This window comes from Cydia strobilella, chromosome 13 (genome assembly GCF_947568885.1).
Source record: "Cydia strobilella chromosome 13, ilCydStro3.1, whole genome shotgun sequence".
NCBI lineage: Eukaryota > Metazoa > Arthropoda > Insecta > Lepidoptera > Tortricidae > Cydia > Cydia strobilella.
Window position 1 is genome coordinate 5,403,815 of NC_086053.1, and position 20,399 is coordinate 5,424,213.

Here is a 20,399-nt window from a genome sequence, read left to right on the forward strand (position 1 = left end):
CAGTGCTGATGCTGACCTTACCTCTACTACTAGTAATATCGTGAATTCTAGTTTCTTATATGTATTTTTAGAGCTGCAATAGGAGAGCCTTGTTGATATTCTCTTGATAGTAATAAAAATAATTTATAAAGAATTTTAATTATTTATTAGTTTTGAACTTACAAAACACAAATTGCTTATTTTGCATTAGGTATATCGATTTTCAGGTTTGTACTTTGGAGTGACCAATTTTTCTTACATACATATTAGGTAAAAAAATTCTACTCGTCGACTGCAATGGTTGAATTAAGATTTCGTATATCAAACTATAATTGCGGACTTTTCATGTATGGGCTCCCAACTCAACTATAATGTTCATTTCGATACGCTATCGTCAACTATAAAAAATAATTACCAATCACGTGCCGCTGCGCTCCCATATAAAAGACTAAACATAGTCGCGCGTTGATGTCTTTTGTACTACATTTTTGTAGTACCAATTTTCATTAATTATTTAGGTTTTATAGTAAAAAAAGTATTATTTCGTAGAAAAAAATATTGTATACAATAGTGATATAATCAAGCTTTTTAATCTCGTACCTCACTCGTAACTCAGCAAGCTGAGTTGCCTAAACACGGTACTCGACTGAAAAGCTCTCTATTAGGTATATCACGATTGTATTTATTTAAGCATTAGGCGAGGCGCCACAATTATCTTTGATCTTCAGTATAGTACAAAGTATTTAATTGAAGCCGCTGTGTGAATAAAATGTGGTAACATCTACATCATCAGAGTACTCGTAATAGTCGTAATGAGTTAATTGCTACACTGTCTACAACATTCAAAGGCAGTATCTCTGTACTGTACGCAACTCATACATTCTTACTGTTTTTCTTTGGAGTACCTACTGTGGACTGTGATTAAGTTTGTTTAGTGATCAGCGTAATCACGTGTTGTAATCAAACTTCTATACGGGATATTAGTGCTGATGTTAGGATGCATTTATTTTACGCGTGGGATTCTAATGCATATGCAACTTGATTGTCTCACCAAATAACGTTTGATAGGGACTGACACGAGCAAATATTTAAATGGAGGACTATGTCTAAATAATTTTTAGTTACTCTTAAGAGTAACTGAGAGGTACTCTCTTTTTCACTTTTTCCAGCATCTGCAACTGGCGTTTAACTGCCTGGAGAAAGTCTGAATACTCTAAGCCCTAAATTATGTTGATTGCTTATGGTATCTGTATGGTATACTGTCATCAATTTTATCGTGTTATCCGTTGTGTCGCATGTTGTTCTCTCCCTTCTAGTGGCCCCTACAATACTGATTGTTTTCTAATGAATGCAGTTTTTCTCTTATTCTTCATACGGGTATTCATGTGTATCTACAGCAATTCTATTCTTATCCTCAGCAGTTACATGACATCGTAATGAAACTGCTATTAGGGACACTGCCCATGGAATTAATTGAGGATTTATTCGCTGCAATGTCACCTCTGATCTCACTAATTGTCTTGTTGGCACAATTGTTCAACACTCGATGTGCCTAGTATTTATTACCTATACTCTGGAATGAGTTACACTGTTTTAGAGAATTAGGGTCATCAGTGTTAAGGAATTTTGTTAGGGTATTATTTCGTAAACTTTGTAAATAAGTAATATTTTATTCTGAGATAGTTCAGAGACTGATAATTGGTAGGATAGGAAAGATAACTGCATGGATATCTATAGGTACTATACCTACTTTATGAATGAGTGAATTGGTGTAGGTAATATATATAATCGATTATTGAACTAGACAAACAAAAGCTGATTTTAAAACAATAATATCGATGTTGATCTATTTCTTTAAATGATAAGATGTCAAGGGTCAAACTGGGTGTTTAGTATTTTTATACCTATGCTCTAGAATCTCTAGATTATGGAGTACTTGTAGTACAATGCAGTCGTTTAAGTAAGTCCCTACTATCAGCCATAGAAATGCATGGCGACTTTATCAATGAATTCATTCATAATTTCTCCATGCAATTTCGCAGCTCACTGTACGTACGAAACATGTGTTACCTAATGTGTGGTGTCCAACATTCAAAACATTAATGTTTCCGATGGAGGATGGAACACAATATCATTGTAAGAACAGATCTTACGAAGTATTTTCAAACAACATTGGTATCATAAGCGAATAACAAAGAAAAGTTTAGGTTTATCAGTCACACCAATTTGATCCTTAATCCCTTAGAACATGATACAAATTGGTTATTTCATGACGTTGTTTGTAGTACACTCTTTAATGTTTTGCAAGTGGAGGACGAGTTAAACCCGAAGCGACCTTTGCCGATCCGAGTGACATTTCGAAATTTCGAAATGTTTGGAGCTCACATCGGGCTGTTACTGTGGTGTGTTGTGTACTCCTATTGGTTGCAGGAGAGATAGAATAAATTAATAGATGATCATGTCAACCAGCTTAAAAATGTGTTGCACTCATTTGTATTTCTGTTGGTGACTTTTCACAAGTTTTGGCAGTCTAACACCTAAAGGTGAGATTAGGTGAGATAAAAATATTACAGTCAAGTTACATTAGGGAAGAACTCGCAGACGAACATTTTAAAAACGAGTAGGCCATGCTGTAGAAATTGCAGAAGAATGAGTGAACGAAGCTATCTAGTTTCATAATAAAGAAGTCTCGCATGTTTAGCAGCAGTTATTGTAATAGTTTCACAACTACTGTAAGCTTGGTGTTGGATGCCGCGGGCTATCAGTTTCGTTAGTTTGCTACGTTATTATGGACTACGTGATTCGCGTTTTTCTCTCCTACAGTTACGAAACTTACGAAGTTGGCATAATACAATTCACTTACTTCAGGATTTCTATTTTCTATCGCTCAAGTCACCTAGTTGTATCAGGAAGTTGAGCATTTTTCGATTTTGTAATGCAATCACGTAAATAGGTATAAAATGTGTAGGTGTCTAAGGAGGAAGGTACTTAATGTACCTGTACCCTCTCAAGTGTGAAATAAAAAAAAAGTTATGATAGATACATCTCATTTATTTATATTAGGTAGTTCTATAACAATACTTTTAACATTCTTAAAACGAACGACTTAGTGAGACAGCCGGCGGTCAACGCCGTGAGTTATCTACAATAGTATGTACAATAGGAGATAAGGGCCGAGCACTTGTAACTTGTAATATCTTTTCAGTTCTCTTTATCGGAAAAAAGACACACTATTACACTCTTACACTGTACGGGTGAAAGACCAAATAAGTCTACTCAGTCAGGCGCATGTAAGTGACGTAAAGCCCCTTGGTCCAGGATTAGGCGGTGCGCTGTGTCTCTGCATAAAAGCGCAAGGTGTGGCGCCAGTCCCTCGAGCTACCGCTTCGAAGAATTGCCTGAGATCGCTCACGGATCGAGTCGGCGGCGCTTGTAAGTCGTGCAGCGACGCCGCCCGGCGAGGAGTCGTCTCCGGGACTACAACTAATCGTGTTAGCTGTTCTGTACTCCGCGCTAAACTATTTCCACTTTGGGATAAAGACTCGAAGAGCGCTTTACGCTCCTTCACTGGAACATACTGAGCGACAGCCTCGTGTGCGTTAGGCGAGCAGGACCTCGCTCTGTGCTCTAGTGATGAAGTTTTCCGCCTTGCCGCTTCCAAAGCGTAGCGGCCCCGCTCTGCGCCGCCCGCCGTCCCCTCCCAACGTTTTAGGTACCGGTGACGACCTTGCTCGGTTTCGCCGGATCGCGCCGCACGCGGCAGCGTGTGATGTTGCGGCGCGCTCAATTTGCTGCAATTGTCGCATTTGACGACCTCCGCTTTCCTTACGGGCGCATCGACCACGTCGGTGGTCTTCAAGGCGTCGAGGGACAGGGAGAGGGAGAGATCGAGGCTGCGGTCGGACGATGAGTCGTAGTCGTCGTCCTCGACGACGATGCCCTCGTCCGTCGCAGCGGGGGAGTGGTCCCGCCGGGGCAGATGTGTCTCAGGCGAGGATATGAGCCTCCGTCGGGCGCGCGGCGGGGGTCTGGGTGGGCATGAAGGCGTAACCTGGGGGGCTTTCTTCGGCTCCCGGATTGCGGTGTCTGCGGCGGAAAGCACATCCAAGAACCGGACTTGTGGGAGCGGCGTTTGGCCGAGGATTTCGACACACAACGCGCGCACCCAGCGTGCGTACTCCGTTGCGTTGCAAGCCTGTAACAATGAAACATAACGTTAGCTCTCGCAATAAGATTCACGATGACAGCTACAACTTTATAATATATCGAGTTACGAAAATTCATATGCAAATTTCATATAGAAGAATTACCAGTTACCTCTGGTTCGCATTACTAGTGTTTAATCTATTATGTCTGGCCAAGACGTTCGAAACGTGTTTCCTATACGTGTCAACACCTTCGCGCATCTAGCCCTTCTTATGGTAATAGTCACATGAAAGGTCGCTCGGCACAAAAGCATGATTTACGGGTGATGCTCTTTATAGAGGTCTATTAAAGAGCGAATCGTGAGAAAGGCGGGCTCGAAGGGGACCCGAACGTCTTACAAGATTTGTATTTACTATGACCTCTAAAGGTAAAAAACTACTTGTTACGCAAAGTCCGTTGGATTGAAATCATTATAACTTGCGGTTACCAGCTAGTAAGTTACAAATCCTAAAAAAGTAAAGCTCCTAATATCGTATATGGAGTAATTAACGAGTACCTACTGTCCGAGGTGGATTAATCAATAAAATAAGTATGATTCATAACTTCATAATTAATAACCTCATCGATTGTAGGTCAATATGTCAGCCCGTACAGCCAGCTATTAGGCTTTACTTAGTCTGCTACTTTGCTATTGTTATTACCCAATATAGTTTGTATATTTTTTTCTTATTAGCCTATAAGAGTGACCCATTGCTGGGCAAAGTCCTCCCCTCTTTTCCGCCATTTGGTCCTATCCAATGCACATTCCCGCCCTCTTTACAAAATGTCCTGCCCGTCCCGTCCCGCCATCTCCGTTTTGGTCTTCCTCTGCCCCGAGATCCATCCTGTGGGACCCCCAGCTGTAGCTAGTTTGGTCCAGCCCTCCGGGTGCATTCGGCAGATGTGCAATGCCCAGTCCCACTTTAGCTTATATGGGTCAAAAACTTTAGAAATGACCTTCATGTAATACACTAATTTGTAGGGATGATACCATATCTCATTTTTGTTTTTTACCGAGTTTTTTACCAATTAATACTCTAAGTACCTAACTCAAGTCCACACCTACAAATCTAACATTTCGACAGAAAACGTGTAGAAATCCTAATCATATCTAGTTTACAAACAGCACTGGCAAGGTAGTCCGGTACGGATTGATCAATCCTGCTTGTCAATTACTTGGTTGATTCGAGTAAAATTACACGAGTACGTATCCAATACTGGTCAACAATCATTAGACCACAAAAAAGTTAACTTTGATACGAAATCATTGTTAGAATAACAACGTGAGTTTCACAATTTTCACACAAAATTAAACATAATATGTCCTTGTCCCTTCTTACTGTTTAAGGTCGGGTTGCACCACGCACCATCAAAGAACTCATCAATGTTAAATATGGCGGCGGTAGCTGTTATATAGACAGTCAAACTCTTCATACAAGCAAGTAACGATGACCTGGCAACGGGTCGTATTAGGGTCGGTTGCACCAAACCGTCTGTCACCGTTTTACCGTTCGCAATTTTTTTTTTTTGTATGGAAAGTTTCATAGTTCTCTGCTGCTTGACGTTAATCAGTCTGTTAATTGTGGTTGGTGCAACTGGCCCTTATAGATCTACCGTTTAACTGAGGCGGTAGATAAAAGGTATTATGGTCTGCTACGGACCGGTTGAAGACTTGGCTGAAAGGAAGGCTTTTGTCTTATGTTAAGTAAGAAAAACGTAATATATGAACTAGCTTTAGTTCCAAAACTTACGAGTAGCTACCTTCTACTAGAAAATAACCGCGCAACATTTTTAACAATCCCCTGAGATAAGTTGTTGACTTATAATAGTGGTTGATTCCCTGAGATAAGTTGTTGACTTATAGTAGTGGTTGTCCGGGTTCACAGGCCAAAAAATGTACGGTCTGATGCGTCTGCGGTAATTTTTCGCTTATTTCATGCGCGATTGATCTTCGACAATTCAATTGTTTATTACCGTGTAAAAAATGTATCGCTTCTCCATTAGTTCCTTGCCACTATGGTCACATAACACATGTATACAATAACTGTTGTTAATTATTTATGAAAGCATTGTGTCGTCGGACAATGGCGACTACGTGACTACTGTAATTATACTCATTGCCAATACAAAAACTAAACAGTCGGCGATTTTGTGGTCGTAATGTCCTAGCTTTAACTAGTTTTTTTTTGGCCGAAAATAACCATTAATCAGCTGGAGACATTGCTTTAATGTCGCGCGAGTCATAGTATTGTATGGTATGTGTTACAACTATTACAAGATTTACAAGTCACAGAACACAAAATTGGCACGCATAGCTACTTATGTACTCGTAGTTTATTAGGTTGCTTAGGTGTGCGATTTTGAAATTGGCAATCGTGGGCTCGAATCTTGGTTAGCAATGGGTTTGATGATTTGATTCAGTTTCTTAATTTTACAACCTACGTAGCGCACCACGAATTTGAACCTCGTTTTGAAATCCTTAAGTATGACTGGCAACGCCTGGGGGTTTGCGTACCCCATTTTGAGAAGCCCTGATTTAATTGGTATTCCACTAGCCAACTACAACCACTAGCTAGGTTTTCACTGTTTTCAGTAAAGAAAATAGCGGTTATTATGGTGGACGGGGTTATCGACGAGATAATGACAGGATAAAGGGTCCTTTTCTATCAAGCGATGTTGAAGAGTGACGATTTCATGTCGATAACCACATCCATCATACTCACACAGTCGTGAAAAAGCTAACCTAGTCCGAACAAGGCCAGTGAGCAAAATACAATTTTGTTACATTATTGTAGGGGCAAATTATGCTTGTTTGTGGTATTATACATAATTAATTTACGAGTACTAATTGAATTTACAATTCATTATATGTCGGAATGCTGTATAATCAGGTGTGACTTACCTATAATTCCACATTATTATGCAACGCCAATATCAATTATAACATTATTACCTTCCTTGTTTGCTACGAACCAGTACAATAAATCTTGGTAAATAATAGCGTTTAATAATATGAATAAGTTACATGTGCGTAACCATTTTATTAACGCTATTGTTTAATGTTTATATAAAATAAGCCTGTGTTAACCCTAGCACGTGCTGGTATACGTAAAAAAAAAACAACCACTAATACCAGATCAACGAATGTCTACCTCTAAGTAAACTGCCATTAAGTTAAACGAACTACCAACGTTTCAACGTTTAACCGATTTGGTGACTATAGAACCAACCTACAGCCATAGTGATTATCAATTTCTTTTGTAGCTTTTAACTATAAAACTCCTGTGAGACTTAAAAATATTAAATTATTTTAAAACGTTTTTTTATTTTTTTATATGGAGGGTAGAGCCATCCTCGCAACGCCGACGCCGCCTGTCGTGAGCGGCCGTGCGAGTCGGGCTTTGGCCCGCAGTACACGACGCGCCCTCGACCAGTGAAGACGTGTCGTTGCTCCGTGAAGACGGTCCTCGTAAATTGAACCGAAACATGTCGAGCTATTCGACTTAATAATAAGTGAGTGACCCGTTCTTTCGTAGCGTTGATAACTGCAGAATAAAGTAACCGCCCCTTGTACTAAACGTTTTAAGCAGGTGCTCTTTTGCAGACTCCACCATATAGGTGTCATATTTTTTTTTTAAATCACAAACGGGTACATAATGTCTCACTCTTATAGCTTGGCCTACGTATGCGTGAAGAGCTTTTAGCAAATAAAGAGTTTAGCATATGAAAGTAGATATAGTTACTTTCATTTGAATATCGGAATAACGAAAGTGTATACACTCACTATACTTGTACCGCTTGTACGGTCCTTGGCCGAGTATCTTTAAGGCCGTTTATACTTACACTTGTTTCAACGAGACCATAAAATCCAAGTGTCTCGCATACCGAGCCAGTTAAGTGGCGAGGAAGGAAGTTATAGTTTATGTCGCCATACTCGCCATCAACAATAACACGGCGAGCGCCAGGAAATCGGGCTTTCCGACTAGTAGGTAATTGGCACTGTTTCCCTATAAAGCGCTGATTTCACATTTATCCTTGAGGACATGTCCCTACATGTCCTCAAGGTTAATTGATTCATAGTTTACCTACCTGTCACTTTGTAATACTTAAATATATTGCTATATTTAAGGGAAAGCCTGAAGTGTCTCAGCGTTTAAATCTGTCTCATCCTTGCATAAGGAGTTAGGATCTTCTTCGCCTTCAACACACGTGAAAAAATTCCGCGTTCTCTTTCCCAATATTAATCAACTCAATTCAATTATTTATTTCGAATCATATTAAAGTGCGAAACATTATATACGATACGATTGCCGTTAGGATGCGCGATTCATGATACTGCAGCACCCATTTATCTCTCTGTCAGTAGGATCGGATCAGACAGTAGGGTCGGATCATAATAATGTCAGTCACGACCATTAACTAACATAGACCTGCACCGAGGATAACCAGAATCATTGAATTGAGCTTAGCGTACTTCACTATGGCCAGTATGGCCTGTATCTGGTCGTGGGTCCCCCTTGTAGTGAAAGGAAGATCCACCAAATTTAGGAACTCTCAAAGTGGGAAACAGATTAGGATCTCGTATTACCTGAAATGTAGCGACGGCAGCGTCATCTCGCAATCTGGACAGCTGGAAGGCGTTGGGCAGGGTTTGCGCTGGGCGCAGGTGAAGGTGTCGGAGGGGCAGGCGGGCGGCGGGGCGGCGGGGGAGGGTGCCGTCGCGCCAGGCGAGTAGGCAGCCGCCGCGGACGGCAGCGCGCACCCAGGCGTATGAGTCCATATCATCGTTGTAGTATTGGCGGAGGACTCCTGCGGAAAAAAGAAAGGATTATTGTCTGTTTATGCATTTTACTACATAAAACAAGCCGACGTTGGTGGATCGCCCAAAGTTCGTCAGCTCCGGCTTATGACCTTGGTCTTCGGTAAAAGCCGTGCGCTGCTTATAAATGCTACGTTCTATAGAAATGTCAACAGGAGAGCAATCAAGGTCTACAAAAAACCCTATTACCCTACACGCTATCATACTCGTACTGGATAACCTAGATCACCCTGTAGGCCATGCACATGATTGGCGCGACAGTATCACGCCGCGAGATAGACTACTCGTCTTTTTCTGACTGTATTAGTTAAAGAGGGAGGGACGGACAGTATCTCGCGGCGAGATACTGTCGCGCCAATCATGTGCTAGCCCGGCAGGGGTGATTTCATGACATTCAAATTATCCACGGAATCTGGATTAATTGGTGAACTTGGCTGCTGTGCATACTGTATTACATCGGCGACTTTGCTTGCCAGATTAATTTTACCTATTTGCCAGAAACAGGATTAGGTACTTAAATATTCTAGAAGAAAACATTTATTAAGTACACTGACAACCTGGAACTTTCTTCTAAACGCTGCCATTTGTACCTTGATCTTAAAACCTATAGGCCTTATAGCAACGTCCCACGTAATATTACTAAAAAAGTATTCAAACAATGTTGCAAAATAAATATTATACCTTAGGTTCCATTCCACTAACTAATTTGAATCGATAATAGATGGCGATGACGAATACACCAATACCGCTAAGCCACAAACAACCAAATTGGTAGTAGTTTATAGGTAGTCAACAACCATTACGGATAAGGAAAAAATAAGTAGATCACAATCAACAGTTTATGGTATTACGTATTGTTTGTTGGTGTGCAAAAAGTTGTTTTGGTGTGGTCTGGCCGCTTGACCGTGACTTTTTGCGTTGTTTACAAATATGAAAGTAAAACGTAGGCACCTTGCGTTTTTACCGAATTTTAGCTTTCTACCTACTGATACTGATAAAATTTGTCGTAATTGCCTTAGAATTTTGAGGAACTATAATTTTGGTCCTTTGAACCGGATATAGATCCATATTTTATTTATCTTTATTAATTGTCTGTGTACGACCAATGAGGATATAATAAGATAGAGCGGTACTGTCATAGTAAATTTTGTAACCACTGTAAATTCACTGACATCTATCGACATACTTTAAAACTAAAAATGAAGATTTATAAAAATACGTTAAAATGTATTTAAATATGGATAAATCAGTTTTTTACTTGCATTAATTATTTTTATATGATTTTGACCCATGTTCTTTCACTGGTATGCGTTAAAATTAGAAATAACGAACGAAACAGTCAACGCCCTCTATACGAGAGTAGGGTATCAGGTAGTGGCGCTATCTGATCGAGAATCAAATTTTTGTGATTTTCGAGGCACGTTTTTTCCTTAGACAGTATCCATTTATTACGGAGTTATATCTATCTTTGGTACGACGTAATATTTGGTCGTCGCATAAGACTTATTACAGGTCTTTATTTTTTCTATGGACGACGTAATATTTGGTCGTCGCACAAGACTTATTACCGCTCTTTATTTTTTTTTATGGACGACGTTATATTTGGTCGTCGCATACCTAAGACATATATTTTTCCGCCATTACCGCTCATTTAATTTGTTTTATATTTGACATTTACGTTCTCCGCATAAACATAATCTTAGCATTTAGGTATATTCCAGATACGTTTGGTTTGTTTAAATTTTTTAAACTACTTATCATAAGTAGGTATGTATAACTCATAGTTTAAGACTTAATTTCACGTCGTCCACATTTGACACTTAGGTATAATATATATGTCGTAATTGTCGTATAATAATTAACTACCTATCATTAGATTCATTAGAATAAGCACTGGCAAGTTTATATGACATAAACTCTACTTGCTTTTTGTCAATGTAATTTTGAATCTTATTTAGCCACCCTAAAGATTGAGAATCGCAAATGAAGATCAAAGTGGGTAAAACAGCTGATGTCTGACAGGCGCAGAATTGGCGGGCTGAGGGCATGTGTTCACTGTTCACCCTATCAGCTCCTAATGTACAACAGATGTTTGGAAGCCGTTATCTTGGCTGCGATCTGCAAACTGTGTTTAACAGGACTTCAATCAGTTGAGTTCCCGCGAAAACACAAAACTATAAACATGGTTAACTTAATATGCTATGTTTAAAAGAGCTTAATTTCTGTGATTAGAGAGGAGTTTCCAAATTTGATACCTATCTGTTAACGCATTCGCTGACAGAACGTCGATAGCACGCTTGAAGACGACGCTTCTAATACTGTCAGCGAGCCTATAGCCTAAGAAATGTGGTAGTCCCACGAATGTTTGTTTGTAATCTTATCGCTTTTAGTTGTCCAACCATGCACTTCGCAAATAGCCGATTGACATGGTCAATTTACTCGTAACTACCTATAGGAAAATAGGTAGAATGGCTGTAACATTTTCCTCCTCAGGTGTGACAATAAGCCAAGCTCAGGTGTGTAAGTAGTAGTTTTATTTTATTACATTGAGTTAGTTGTTTACCTGTCGAGTGTTGTCTTCTTAAATCTAACTCTTACAACATAGTAAATTAAATACCGTATAAAAGTGGAAGTTAGTCAAATGGCCAAGGCTCCGAGACGAAAGAGAAAAATGGCCAAAAGACATTACAACATGGTACCCAAGAGACGGAAAAAGGAATGATGGAATACAAAAAATGAGATGGGAAAAAGAGTTCAGACAGGTGGCTGGAGCCTTGTGGAGAAGACAGGCTCTAGACAGGGAATCGTCCCTGGAATATGGGAGAGGCCTATGCCAAGAGCAACAAGACAAGACGTCTATGGAGAAAGGCTAGTAAGCAGTAAGTAAGGAAATAGGTACCTATTAGATATTACAACCCTAACATTATGTGAAAAGTTCGAAAAACAAAAAAAAACGACGGATTCTTGACGGATAAAATGACCTAAATGATAACCCTTCCCATAATAAAAAAAACTCGAAATAAGTATAATAAGGGAAAGTAGGACTTATTTCGTTAATTAATATAAAATTAGTCTGTTATAGGTATTAGGGCCTCTTGCAACATTCACTAACCCGGAGTTAACCGGTTAAACCCGGAGTTACCATGGTTACCAGTACAATTTGACACCGGGTTAACGGTTTAGCCGGTTAATCCCGGGTTAGTGCAAGTGGCGCTTACGCTACTAACTGCCTATATACCACATTATTTTATATATTCATTATGTATATCCCGTGTACTTGGTTGGTGTTTTAAAGATAATTTTGCGGTCGTATGATAAAAGACAATATAGATAGCTAGGTTATATACCTCTTTGATTGGTCATTCCCTCATATATAGTCATAGCTGATGATGACTACGTAGATAAAAGATATGATGAGTCAATTGATGAGACCGTCACTCCTGTCTGGTTGGAGACAGGGAATAAACTCATTAAATTTTTCAAAGATCTCTCCTTCGTACTTTATAGGGTTCCGTACCCAGAGGGTAAAAACGGGACCCTATTACTAAGACTCCGCTGTCCGTCTGTCTGTCACCAGGCTGTATCTCGTGAACCATGATAGCTAGACAGTTGAAATTTTTACAGATGATGTATTTCTGTTGCCGCTATAACAACAAATACTAAAAACAGAATAATATAAATATTTAAATGGGGCTCCCATACAACAAACGTGATTTTTTTGCTGTTTTTTCCGTAATGGTACGGAACCCTTCGTGCGCGATCCGACTCGCACTTGGCCGGTTTTTAAAAAGAACAACCTATCTACCTACATATTTAGGTACAGTCAGGTGCAGAGAAAAGGCACCCCCCCCCCTGCATAGAAAGTTCTGTAAATTAGTATGGACGTGGGGTAACATATGCTGCTACAAGATTTTGCTAAGCCATTCACTTCATTCAGTATGATTTAGAACAAGATCTTAACTTTTGGGAACAGAAAAGACATTCCTAGATCAATGTGTGTTCTTCGTATTAATGTTATTATGCACAGGACAATAATGATAAAGATAAACCATGCCTAGGCTCATAGATAGTTAAACTTACTTACTCCTGCTTAGCCTTCATAGTGGTAATCTCCGAAAAATCCAATCAGCTAATCAGATAAGGCTTCTAATCTTCACGGTTCAATGAGTCAACTACTAACTAACTTCTATGAGTCGAGGCCTTTTTAATCCGATTAATAGGTGAAATATCTGGGAGACCGAGCTTTGCTCGGAAAACATATAGAAACTCAAAATAGCGCGTGCTTAGGTGTAATTCGGGTAATTCTAAAAGGAAAAAAAAACACTAAAAAGTGGCGGATAATTCCGAAAAGGGACAAACAACGGAATATGAGTGACTCTCACTTGATGTTCGGGATTACCATTAATTTTCAAAATTACCCGAATACACCGTATAAAGCACCGTATAGGTTTATTTTGTAATTATAAATAAGTAGGTAAGTGTTTATTATTATGTTTGTTTATTTTCTCGTTGTTAATGAATAAAATAAATAATACCTAATTACATATTGGTGTTGTTCTAGTCTACGGAAAAACAAATTATAATTAAAATAATAATTATAATTATTATTGACGACCGGTTTGGCCTAGTGGGTAGTGACCCTGCCTGTGAAGCCGATGGTCCTGGGTTCGAATCCCGGTAAGGGCTTTTATTTGTGTGATGAGCACAGATATTTGTTCCTGAGTCATGGGTGTTTTCTATGTATTTAAGTATTTATATATTATATATATCGTTGCCTGAGTACCCATAACACAAGCCTCCTTAGGCTTACCATGGGACTTAGTCAATCTGTGTAAGAATGTGCTATAATATTTATTTATTTATTTATAATATTTACTTAGGTAGGTATACCTGTAAATATCTTATTAAATAAACGAAATACCTTACCTTACATTAAATTTAATGAGTACGTACGTAAGAGATATAAGTATGCTGTGCTAATTAGCCCCTATAGTATTTTTGAAATTTAATGAATAAATCTACCAACCTTATTAAAAAAAAAATGATTTTATTTCAGGCAAGCACCCATTATTATTATTTTACTAACTGTGTAAAAGTACCTACATAAAGTAAACCTACCTCTACTACTACCAAAAATATAACAGTAACTAGTACCAACCACATCACCTGTCCTGATCCATCAGTAATATTTCAGAACAACAGGTTGAGAAAAACCAAACGTATTATTAACATACCTGATATCCTTATATTAGGGTCTGTAGGAGTAGGAAAAGGTCCTGGAGTAAGTTCCGGACGTAACTTCCTCAGGCCGGCCACCACTCGCGGTGCCGGCGACTGTTCCCCAAGAAGCATTTCAGCTCAGCACATATTCAAAATCAACATCTTTACACCAAAACAAACACATGACACTTCAAAACCACAAACGTCAATCCACAAACATGGAATATTGATTCAAATTTTTTAACTGTCAAATTCGTTTATTTTTAAACGTCGAAAAAGTTCGTTACACGCGCGCGTGTCGCACCGTTCCGTTCGCTTGTGACCGGCCGGCCGGCACAGCGCCAATGAATGAATGAAGTTGATTCGCCCTGCAGCCCTGACGGCAAGGCGGCCCCACTACTATTAAATTTTACTACGAGTAGCGGCGCATTTCCATTGTACACAAATAAATAAACGTGTGTCGTTATCAGTACGACGGATACGATATTGGGGTAGGTTATATGGTTATAGATAATTAAAATTAAATTTGGAACTTTGCTGAATCAGGTTATCCTTGCTGCTATTTATTTCGGTTAAACTGTCCGTGATTTGAAAGAAAAAGTACCGATTAGATTTCAGTCAATCTTATTTAAAGTAAGTCTTTTAAAAGAACACCTACCACTACATATTTCAATAATTTTATGATATTTAATTATTATAACCCAGCAGTAACGTATCTCGTATCTCGAACATAAAAAAATATTTTTGATTTATTTTATATTTTTTTGTTTTATCTATGGGTTTAGTCTGATATAAACATTTTGAATATAATTGAAAATGATGAGCTTTGTACAACAACAAGAAATAATTTTCTAATTTTATTACAATCAAAAGCAGACAAATTACTGATTACAATGGAAACGTTCGTACACGAATTACGATATTAACACCATCTCTTGCCGAGTAGAATGTTTAAGTTTTAAAACCGACTTACTGAAGATGCCGATACTAGCGACACCTTTTATTGAGTAGGTCCAATCGTGTACTATGCTAAGCTTCCTAACTCTTCATTGTGTTGCATACTTTTTTAACAGATGGCGCTGTTATCAAAAATATGTCTTAATGCCAGACACAACACTAGATGGCACTGTCACCCTATTAGTAATGTATTTTTTAACTAGATGGCACTGTTTTTTCACTAAACGTATTAGTGAGAATACAACCATCGCACTTAAACTATCGTGAGACATATTTCAAAATATTTATCAGTACGGTTTTTACTCACTATTATTTTTAGTCGCTTTTTGCGACATGTTTCGGATTCTTTGGGGATGGATCCTCAGGCACGAGTGTACAACCGGTAGGTAGATGGCGTTGTACTGAAATGTTATACAATCGCCTAAAGTCGCAAACCTCGTAATTCCTCCCAAAGACGATATAATAGGAGTTACAAGTTTACGGAGTTATATCTATCTTTGCCCCTCCGGAGGAGTTACGTGGTTTGCGACTTTAGCCGACGTAAAATAACTGAAAAATTCGTGTGACGTAATTAATGGATGACCCCGAACAAAGATAGATATAACTATTACCATATAGAGCGGTACTGTCATAGTAAATTTTGTAACCCCAGTAAATTCACTGCCATCTGTCGACACACTTTAAAACTAAAAATAAATATTTATAAAAATACGATAAAATGTATTTAAATATGGATAAATGATTTTTTTATTTGCATTAATTATTTTTATATGATTTTGACCCATGTTCTTTCACTGGTATGCGTTAAAATTATAAATAACAAATGAAACAGTCAACGCCCTCTATACGAGTGTAGGCCAAAACTAGTGGCGCCATGTGATCGTGAATCAAATTTTCGTGAATTTCGAGGCACGTTTTTTCCTTAGACTGTATCCATCTATTACGGAGTTATATCTATCTTTGGTTACTCTATGCCCCGAAGGAGAGCGCCACTGGACGACAGATAAAAGTACATAATTTTTGTTCTTTCCTATTCCTACCCTCTATTGGTAGTTGTAGACAACTAAATCAACTTTAAGAAGTGTGGTTCTCAGGGGTCAGGTTGTAACAAAAGCGTAAACATTTAAAAAGATGGCGCGCTTAAAACTTTACCATACAAGAACATAGATGTCACTAGGAGTACTAAAAAGTATAATTCTCTTTAAATCACTATTAGTTTTTGACCTATTTTTATTTTAGAGACTTTTTTCAAGTTATGATTATGACATAATTTTTGACATTTTGTTCCTAATCCTAGTTGTCAACAGTTGTGGTCAACATAACACCTACAACAATATTTATTTAATTGTATTTAAAACGAAGAACGACAACTACAAACTTATTTTGCTAAAACCGATACCTATAGGTACCTATTTAAAAATCATTCTTGCTTTGTAATATGGGAAGGTAGGCAGGCACTGTCTGTACTGTTATAAGTTCTGTATAAGTTGTGCTGTTTCAAAAGTTGGAGTAGCTTCAGGAAATTTCACAGGAAATGGAGGAACTTTCATTTTGAGAACCGAAAATTTCGATCCCCATGCAAAAATATGAAAAGTTTACATTATTAAAATATGGTTTTACTTTCAGATTGATCGCTACCATTTTTGAGAATCGAGTGATGATATTCGACAATTTCCCTGCAGCTGTAGACAAGACCGGTAAGTAGTTTCAATACCTCTATAGACAGCAAGATTTACTCACATTTGGCCTGTCCTTTTAGTGAGATGATTTGCTGGCATCCATGGTAGTTACGTTAATAATTTTGCTTATTGTCATTACCTATAGTCAAGCTTTGATTTTTTTAGTTATGGTGAAATCAAATGGGTAGTTGAAGAGGTACCTATACATTTTATTTAATTAAACAACTTCAATTATACTCAATCAATAATTTTAATTGTTATAGTTGCAATAACAAACAAATGATATTGTTACAAAACCGCATCTAACAATAGCACCAAGTACACACATGGCCCGTAGGTAGGACGCAATATGTATGATACTTGGGCATTAATTTAATACAATATCTCAAGCATTTGGAAGACATCGCGTCACATTCGGAAGACGAGATCAAAATAATGGCACATAAATAATTTGAAATATTCTGACTTAACAATATACGCATAATACCAATTCTCAACTTAAACTAAATAGCTAAGGCACAACTGGAATTATCCAACAGTACATAATATAAATTAAAACAAATTAAAGCTTTGTCATGGAAGAGACTAAATATCACAATTAAGGCCCTATATTTTTAAAACATACATTTCAGTCAAAACTTGTAAAAAATAGGGCTATGTGTAAATCTACAGTATGAGGCCTAGAAGTTTGCCTTGAGATACTACCACGGCCTCCATTTGTTGGCATCGTGCTCGTCCCCCGGAGGTCCGTCGCAATACTCTTTTTTCCCCGCATAAAAACCTTCGGCCTGACGTCTCGCCTCCTCTTGTTTTTTGTACTCTTGGTACTCAATCAGCTTCCTTTTCTTTTTAGGTGGTAAGTTGTTGTAATCCATCGGCAATTGGCACGGTTCCGGAAGATTGGCCTGCTCTTTGTTTTCGACCGAAGGAGTCGCGTCTAATTGATTTGAGCCGCGGTATGCGACGGGTTTTTCTGGTGAGTCGGCTTTGATAACAGATTTCGCCGGTGACCTCACTTTTCTTAGGTCCAACGTTTCGTTGTTGCTTGGAACTCCCGCTGGGTAATGGCTGGCATAATCGCCCCTGTATGCGTCATCTCTGTGCAAATATCTTGAGTCTGGCATCTCCGGGCTAACGTTAACTTCGACGTGGTCGTTCCCTCGCTTGTCCATTATGTGCTGTCGGATTTTTTGTAGTATTACGTCTTTAGCTTCGGCCGGGACTCTGTTGAAGTACACACCGCTCCTTTGTCCGTTACTAACATTCAGTTGTTCGTGAACATTGTATTGCGGCGCGGGGAGCTTATCGACTGTGGTGAGCAGACCGGACATCGGCGGGGAGACGGACTTTGGCTGCCTAGTGGGAGGTCTCGAATTCGACCACAGTTTCGAGGCGCTTTCCCCGGAATAAACCGAATCTTCCGCATCAGAAGACGATCGATCGTGGTCGCTATAATAGTGATGTCGATCGGAAATGACTGAGGATGGCGAAGTAGGAGGCGAAAACGGCGGACGCTCCGGCACTTGAATGGTCAAAGGCTGCGCCGTAATCAGCCTCGACAGATGGCTGATAAGATTCTGGCTGACTTTTGAGTCTAAATCAGGAACGGACATGATAAACTGGCACGCTTCTGCCGCGCACTGTCCAAAGCCGGCTTGAAACTTTTTCGCTTCCATAACTGGATCTTTCGGGCTGTGCAACTTAGTCAAGTGATTAACGGTTAATTCAAGGATATCGGCCTTTTCCAACTTGCTCAGGTTATCATCATCGATCTGTGGACAAAGCAAAAAGACAATATGAGCAGGTGCGTTGCGAGGTTCTCACGATGCGCGGGCAAACGTAACATTATAACTGTACCTATCCGAGCCACGCTACTCCTGTTTCTTTAATGAAACTTGTACTTTTATATCCAGTTTCGCTTGGGTGGATCTTGCTTATAATAAACAGAAGGGCGACGGGACGCGATAAAAATAAATGGCGTGTGAATGCATGATGGATTGCACATTGATGATCAGTAAACGACGATCGTAGATGCTCGTATCGTATATGGGAACCGGTGTCCGATGCTAATTTACATCGTGGTAATTACGATCTTAGTACGAGCAAAACATTGCCTTATAAATAGGCTATCATTTTAATGAAAGTGATTAGGTAGCCATACCTATAAACACATCCAGGCGGCTCATTCAAGATTTCTTATAGCTCATTAAAATCCTTTAATTTTATTTTTAGAGTTAGATTAAAAAGTAAAATCACATTTAAAATTATAATGCGTTTGCGCTCACCTCACAACGTGTCGATTTATTTAGTGGCGTGTTCTGTTTTTATTCTACCTACCTACTTTGGTCATCAATTTGACTGCTATGTTATTTTTCTAATTAGGTAAATAGTAGTTACAAAAATTCAAACTAAGTGTTATTAGCAATCACATTTTATCATCTTAGCTGTTTTATTACTTGGAAAGTTAGGTACCTATCTCATTTATTCTCAACTTTAGAGTCGAAGTTCGCAATTCAAAACAGATTTAAAACTTTCAATCTTGAAAAAAGTTTAAACTAAAATTCTACACTTCTTACTGTAAAGTTAATCAAATAAGGTAGTATAGTATAGTAAGGTTTTCATTATTACCTCTAAAGCACCAACCATGAGGTCTTTCAGCTCATCAAGGCACCGATTGATGCGCGCGCGTCGCTTGCGCTCGAGCAGCGGCTTGGTGATCTTCTTATACTTGGCTGTCTTGGACAGCGGGGCTGGGTCGAACGACATCTTGAACCTGACAGAAATAAGAAATCTTTGTAAATTATTAGCGAAAAAATGCCTTAAAAACACTTGCGGTGTGGCCTTCCGTGTTAGGCGTATCGAACTAAGTCTAACCTCTACTCCTAGCTTGCCAAAGTATATAAGAGATATCATGAACATCTCATATACGTATATAGCTGCCACTTTGTAAATAGGTAATCGATTTTATAAATACATAGTTTAAATTTGTTAAAAATCAATTCACAAATTAAAAGAGAAAAATAACACAAGTTAGATTTAATAATGCTCTCATCAAAAGCCTAAAGCCCTGTCACCACAAAGATATGAAAGATAAACAAAAACTCACCTTAAATTTCACAACACCAACATAAAAACAAAACACAAAATTTAAACTCAAAATTTGAACGCGCAGGGACGCCCGCTTGCGTCGGCGTCTCGGAATGCACTGCCTGAAAAAAGCCTACCGCCCGCGCCCTGCGCCCTGCCTGCCTCCCATTCATGACCACGTGTGGCCGCTCGGGTTTCAACCATGCCTCGACTATCGCATGGAATGCATACGGTGGGATTTATTTGGCTTTTGTTTAATGTTGTTTAATATGAGGCTTATTCTTTAATTAAGTAAGTCCTTGTTTTACATTCGTGACTGATGACAGTCATTTCTGTGTGGTAGTCATTTAGTTCATTCATATGTTTATTATAGGCGGTATATCTGAAAGCTAAGTTAATTATGAAGTGTAGCCGTGTGACTTTTTTTACATGTATATACTTACCTATGCTAAAATATTAATGTTTGATTTTAG

At 38.7% G+C, this 20,399-nt stretch overlaps 2 protein-coding genes across 2 annotated transcripts; both read right to left on the bottom strand.

Moving 5' to 3' along the window:
* Positions 1 to 3,009: 3,009 nt before the first annotated feature.
* LOC134746541 (uncharacterized) lies at positions 3,010 to 14,552 on the bottom strand. Its single transcript, XM_063680954.1, has 3 exons — positions 14,218 to 14,552; positions 8,753 to 8,973; positions 3,010 to 4,174 (listed from the first exon to the last, which is right to left on the bottom strand). Exons 1-3 carry the CDS (start codon positions 14,333 to 14,335, stop codon positions 3,260 to 3,262), a joined length of 1,254 nt encoding a protein of 417 aa, XP_063537024.1. The 5' UTR covers positions 14,336 to 14,552; the 3' UTR covers positions 3,010 to 3,259.
* A 2,515-nt stretch (positions 14,553 to 17,067) lies between these two features.
* LOC134746542 (uncharacterized) lies at positions 17,068 to 20,082 on the bottom strand. The gene is made up of 3 exons (XM_063680955.1): positions 19,946 to 20,082; positions 19,468 to 19,612; positions 17,068 to 18,611 (listed from the first exon to the last, which is right to left on the bottom strand). The coding sequence occupies exons 2-3, from the start codon at positions 19,603 to 19,605 to the stop codon at positions 17,541 to 17,543; spliced, it is 1,209 nt and encodes a 402-aa protein (XP_063537025.1). The 5' UTR covers positions 19,606 to 19,612; positions 19,946 to 20,082; the 3' UTR covers positions 17,068 to 17,540.
* Between the last annotated feature and the right edge of the window lie 317 nt (positions 20,083 to 20,399).

Excerpts from the sequence above, each read along its gene's own strand:
- LOC134746541 (XM_063680954.1), bottom strand. The coding sequence starts at position 14,335 with ATGCTTCTTGGGGAACAGTCGCCGGCACCGCGAGTGGTGGCCGGCCTG. Across the intron at positions 8,974-14,217 it reads CCCTAATATAAGGATATCAG|GAGTCCTCCGCCAATACTAC; the intron begins GTATGTTAATAA and ends TTTTTTCCGCAG. Across the intron at positions 4,175-8,752 it reads CTGCCGTCGCTACATTTCAG|GCTTGCAACGCAACGGAGTA; the intron begins GTAATACGAGAT and ends TCATTGTTACAG.
- LOC134746542 (XM_063680955.1), bottom strand. The coding sequence starts at position 19,605 with ATGTCGTTCGACCCAGCCCCGCTGTCCAAGACAGCCAAGTATAAGAAG. Across the intron at positions 18,612-19,467 it reads TCATGGTTGGTGCTTTAGAG|ATCGATGATGATAACCTGAG; the intron begins GTAATAATGAAA and ends CTTTGTCCACAG.